The following is a 5,893-nucleotide window of genomic DNA, read 5'->3' as shown; positions in this document are numbered from 1 at the left end:
TCTTTATTGGTCAAAATGAAAATTAACATTGTGATTGAATGTTAAATTGCATAGAATAAAAAAAAATAGTTTTTAGGTTCATTTGAGACTAGATTAGACAGGCCAGGATCTGATCCAGACTCAAATTCTGGTCGCCTGCACATAATGTTATGTAATAATGCAGAATGATAGCATTTATATGCACTCATCACATAATTACCATCAGTGTGATAATTACTGGTGAACTCTAGATATATATTTTTTTTGAGGAGGTGTCAATTAAAGGGATCATGATGCAAACTGATATTTATAGCTTTATATTTGCAGTGGCAGCACAAGCATAATGAAATGTGTAGATATAACCTCAATTACAGCTGGGTTCACATTACAATTTTGCTGTCTGAGAGCCATTTCACGTTTGTAAAAGATTTCTCATCTAAGGTACTCTGTAGTCTTTAAATGCTTACTGTTATTTTACTACAGTAATTAACTGCCTTCGTGATAAACATTACGCTCCAAAGAAGTGTCCAAAAGTGTCTGGGTTGTTGGAACCAAAGTATTGGCTGTGATTTGTATTGAGTCTGACACAAAATAAGTTGATCTTGCACTTGGGCTTTACCCAAGATCTCACTAGGATCATTTTATACAGTGTGACAAACAATAATTGTACAAAATAATACAGTGTGCGCCTGACTTTGTGCATATTTGCTTTTTATTTTGTCATACCAGCACTAAAATTAGCTTCCTGTCTTTAAGTGAGACAGAAGATAAATTATTAAATCATGTCAAATTATTCCAACCAAAACCACTTTTGTTTTTGCATCACCTGAACTCTCCAGTAGGACCTTTTTAGGAAGGCTTAAAGACTGCATGAAATGGAAGTTGCGATGTCTTCTCCTATGGTGTCATATTTCTGGGTCTCTGTGATTTTGCCAACATCCTGGAATATTCCTGTCCGAACACAGTCCTAAAATACCCCATACATTAAAATATCCCTAATATTAGAGAGAAATGATGGGTGAACAACACTGATGAAGAAGTACCTAATCCTGGCTGTCAGCCTAAACTTGACAAACTCTAACCTTATCATCTCACAAATCTGATTGGAATGTTGTTCCAGGATGAACAAAGATGTTGAAACAGGAGCATGATGCTCTTGGTGAAATCAGGTTCATAGTAGTTCTGGGTCACCATGATTAAGCCAAGTAAGACATATTCCTGGGTCAACATATTTTGTTGATCCTGGAATAACATTCCTGTCCAAAAATGTAGTCCTAACCCTATCCCTATCCCTCCCCCTAAACATAACCTTATCCCTAAAAACCAGAGGGAAGTGATAGGTGATCAACACTGATGTAGAAGCACATAACTCTGGTTGTAAGCCTAAACTTGACACTAACTGTAAACTTGTCCCTCAAATCTGATTGGCTGATTAGAACGTTTTTCCAGGATCAACAAAGATGTTAATTCAAGAACATGTTGCACTTGGTGAAATCACGTTCACCGTAGTTCTGAGTGAAATAGCTTCTCGAACAAGAAAGCTGTTGGATTTTGATCATCTGCAATTGATTGGATCATTAGATTGTTGTTTGTTATTGCTGCGATCTCATGTGAGTGACATGTTGTCCCGCCATCGTGCCGGTAAACACGTCATCAGAGAAGAGAAGAGATGACTCTGCTAGAGGGAGGGGAAGTTATTTTGATTAAAGATTACGAGGACACAGGAATTAAAAAATTATGTGCACAGATAAATCATTTATAATAAACACTGACTATTCTTATTTTTTTAATGGAATATTGCCAGTTGTTTTTGGAATGTTCAGTCAGATGTGAACACTTCTCATTATTCCAAAGTAGGAGATGGTTAAAATGTGGTCTGATATCCATCCCTTGCAAAAATTATTCTCATCCATATCCCAGAGCTCTACATGGTGCAGGATATGTCAAAAGATAACCTCTATTGCTGTAGTTTACAAGCTACAATATCCTCATATTCGGTTGGAGATTGGTGAATGTACGGCAAACGAAAGACATCACGGTTGGTAGAGAAAGTCTGGAAGAGGATCATAGTATTTAAACCTTTAAGCACTCATATCCTCTCTGTCAGCAACATTAGTCTGAGTCAGACCCCTGAGCAACTGCGGGAAGCAGCACAGAGGTATTAGAGCCATCTAATGCCTCTACACCTCCAGTAACCTGTGCATCTGCCAAGCTGAGAGGACGCTGGCACCATGATCAAGCTCAAAGGCAGGAGGCAAAGCCTTTTCCCCAACTATAAACTTGGGGTCACAGCCCCTGCTCCCAAGGATCCAGAGGACTCTGCGCTTCCTTTCGGCCAGCAAAACTGGGTGAAACCATGGAATTCGATGCAGGAATTAAGTAAGGATATTTATGACATCTACGCGGAGTATGAAGACGATGAAGATGAGAGACTGCTGTCCACCCCTAGTAAACTGTCCTCTCCAAATAAGAACTACATGCTCAACATCAACGTAGGAGGGAAGATCTACCAGATCTCTTACAGGGTAGCAGCAAAATATCCCAAAACAAGAATCGGCCGTCTTGCAACGTATACGGACCACAACAGGAAACTTGACCTCTGTGATGATTACACTGTCCAGAATAAAGAGTTTTTCTTTGACAGGGATCCAGACATCTTCCACAGCATATTCAACTTCTACAGGACTGGGGTTCTCTGGATTAAAGATGAATTGTGCCCACGCAATTTCTTGGAGGAGATCAACTACTGGGGCGTTCGTATCAAGAACACCCATCGCTGCTGCCGCATTTCATTCGAGGAACGGCAAGATGAACTCAACGAACAGCTGAAGGTGCAAAGAGAACTTGAGGCAGAGGTGGAAACTGAGGAACATGAGGACCTGTTCCAGGATATGGTTTTTGGTCATACACGTTTCCTCATCTGGAACTTGATGGAGAAGCCCTTCTCATCGGTCATAGCCAAGCTCATGGCATTAGCATCCAGTTTCTTCGTGCTGGTATCACTTGTGGCTATGACGCTCAATACGGTAGAGGAAATGCAGAAGATGACCACCGGCCACCTGAGTGGGAAGACCTACTGTGAGTATGTTGAGATGCTCTGCATTGCATTTTTTACCATGGAATATATTCTCCGGCTTGTGTCCACACCTGACCTCAAACACTTTACAAAGAGTGTGCTGAATGCTGTGGACCTGATTGCAATCCTTCCATTATACCTTCAGATGGTCCTAGAGAGTTTCGACAGTGGCGACTATGGGAGACATGGTAGCGATATTGAGACTGTAGGACGGGTTGGTAAAGTGGGGCAAGTTCTCCGCATCATGCGACTCATGAGAATATTTCGTATCCTAAAACTGGCGCGTCACTCTACTGGACTTCGAGCCTTCGGCTTCACGCTCCGGCAATGTTACCAACAAGTGGGCTGTCTTTTCCTCTTCATTGCGATGGGAATTTTCACCTTCTCTGCCATGGTTTATACCGTAGAGCATGACGTGCATCACACAAACTTCACCAGCATCCCACATGCATGGTGGTGGGCAGCTGTAAGTACATGTTTTTTCAGGTTTATTCCTGGTATAAAAAGTACTGAGGTTGTACCATGGTAAAGGGATGGGATATAATGCAAAGATACTTTAATATATCATGTTCCTGACATTATCCATATATAATGGGATGTACATAGTGCACCAAAATACTTCTAACATTATGATGGTATATCCATGGTACACGTCCAGAAAACATGGTAGGCTAATATCATTTTATTTAATATCATTTCCGTGGTAATTGTGTAGAGTACTGACAGAGCAAGACTTACTGGCGTCTTTCTGCTATAACGCTATTAAATGCTTCGTTCTATTCAACTCTAATGACATTTCTGGCGTTTTGAGAATTTGTGACTGATTTTTTCAATCTAAAAAGATAATTTGTAATTTTACAGCACACTGAAGTATTCCTCGTCCATTTATTCCACAGGTGAGCATCTCCACTGTGGGCTATGGCGACATGTTTCCAGAGACCATTTTGGGCAGGTTTTTTGCATTTGCGTGCATCTCGTTTGGAATAATTCTCAACGGTATGCCAATCTCCATCCTGTTTAATAAATTCTCAGACTACTATGCAAAGCTGAAAGCCTACGAATACACCTCCACTATAAAGAATCGCGGGAAAGTGAGGTTTGTGAAAAGGGCTGCAAAGACCTTCACAGATTGTTTTTAGGGTGTGATATGCTGACCTATTCTTTTTTTTTTTTCACGGATTGATTTTTAACTCATGGACAACAAAAAATTCAAAACATCCAGAACATCTTAAAAATTGTCTTCAAACAACTTGCAAACTGTATAGAAACCATGTTGTTTGTGCTGCTGGGATACATTTATGAACAACTTTTGTACTATACATAACAGGCAGCCCTTTTAAGATTTTTTAATTATGAATCACTGCATTTAGACAGTTCTTACAGGTTATAATGTAGTTTAATAAAAACTCTTCTTGGAACACCAATTTATTTGTCAGATATCAACTGTTAAAAACTTTAGATTTTTACTGTGCCCCAAGTAATAGTAAGAACAAAAAAATCATAAAAATCTATTTTTATATGGGCTAAAGGCCATGTTAAGACAAATAATCCAGTGTAGACAAACACTGCTTCAAATAATCGGTTGATGGTTTTAACATCTGGCCAAGCACAAGCTCAGCATCACTACTTTTTAAAATCTTGTATAGGCATTTAGTGTCAATCAAGAAAAGCCGATTTATGATTTATATCAACTGGTTTCCTCTGGAAGCACTCTGAGCTGGGCAGATTGGAAAAAGATCTCCTATAATGTTAACTGCCGTATTGCCAGGGCTATTTTATGACTTAAAGCCAATTTACAGAGGTTAACCTGTTAAAATGAATTCAGAGCTGACATCCTCATTACAACAGCTTGGCATTGTATGTGACTTACAATTACAAAAACTTGTTGACTTAATAAAGGGTGGCCATTGTGACGTCTATAAGAATGCAGACAACTAGAATGTAATTAAATCTGAAAAGCATGCTCATGCAAGCATTGATAATCCTTGAAAGATTAATCCTTGGGGATCACTGAAGTCCCAAGGACAGATGGAAGTAGAGCAGGAAAACAAAATTAATTTTCAAGCCTGCATGTCTCCATCCTCAAAGCTACCACATATATATATATATATATATATATATATATATATATTATTCATACAGATGTTTTATATATAACAAATTCATCTCACATAGAAATCTCAGTCATTTTTCACCTAAAAAAAACCGAAAGAATTTTACTTGGCATAAAATGAAAAACACATTTATGACCATTGTGATGTTCATGCCAATTAAACATTTCCTCCTGAAATTGGAAAGTTAAAAAGACAGAATCTTTTTTTTTTTTTTTTACAGAATATATATTCAATTTACTACATTAAATATAATTATGATGTATAAATATTTTTTTATATTTAGGGGGGTGGGGGGAGGACACACGAAATATGACTTGGACATGTCCTTGATTTGTTTCACAAGATTAAAAAGGAAAATAAAAAACAAATAAGTAACTCAAAAACAGGTCCGGGTATTCTTGTGTATTTTGTATTTACACACATCAGCATATAAACTCACAATTAAAAATCCAGAAGAAAGAAAAAACTAAATAACATTGATTTGGGACATCAAGCTCTTTTAGGCCAGTCTTTTCAGCAGAAGCTCAACTCCTGCACAGTTCTGGATCTTCTGCAGTTTAGGAAGGATGGATTTCAGCATAACTCTCATTTCTTCAGCAACACTTTCATCTGCACTGAGAAGAAGGCTGTGGAAACAGACACAACCAAATAAAGCAGCTGAACTTGAATCAAATGCAACCAACCAATGCAAAGATCCATTCATAGATTAAGTGCTTCTCTGTAT

The 5,893-nt window shown here is 38.3% G+C and overlaps 2 protein-coding genes across 4 annotated transcripts in view; one reads left to right on the top strand and one right to left on the bottom strand.

The window, feature by feature from the left end:
• The first annotated feature begins 2,103 nt into the window (after positions 1 to 2,103).
• On the top strand, positions 2,104 to 5,259 carry kcnv2a (potassium channel, subfamily V, member 2a). The gene is made up of 2 exons (XM_079599998.1): positions 2,104 to 3,521; positions 3,952 to 5,259. Exons 1-2 carry the CDS (start codon positions 2,211 to 2,213, stop codon positions 4,192 to 4,194), a joined length of 1,554 nt encoding a protein of 517 aa, XP_079456124.1. The 5' UTR covers positions 2,104 to 2,210; the 3' UTR covers positions 4,195 to 5,259.
• A 228-nt stretch (positions 5,260 to 5,487) lies between these two features.
• Positions 5,488 to 5,893, bottom strand: part of pum3 (pumilio RNA-binding family member 3) — a 29,548-nt gene continuing 29,142 nt past the window's right edge. For all 3 annotated transcript variants that reach the window (XM_079599997.1, XM_079599995.1, XM_079599996.1), the window contains one exon: positions 5,488 to 5,795. In XM_079599997.1, the coding sequence (XP_079456123.1) occupies positions 5,669 to 5,795 (127 nt within the window). In that variant the 3' untranslated portion in view covers positions 5,488 to 5,668. The remainder of the gene's footprint in view (positions 5,796 to 5,893) is intronic.

The sequence above is a fragment of the Phoxinus phoxinus genome (assembly GCF_949152265.1).
Source record: "Phoxinus phoxinus genome assembly, chromosome: 23".
Classification (NCBI taxonomy): domain Eukaryota; kingdom Metazoa; phylum Chordata; class Actinopteri; order Cypriniformes; family Leuciscidae; genus Phoxinus; species Phoxinus phoxinus.
Note: the sequence above shows the minus strand (reverse complement) of the source record. Positions and strands in the feature narration are given on the sequence as shown.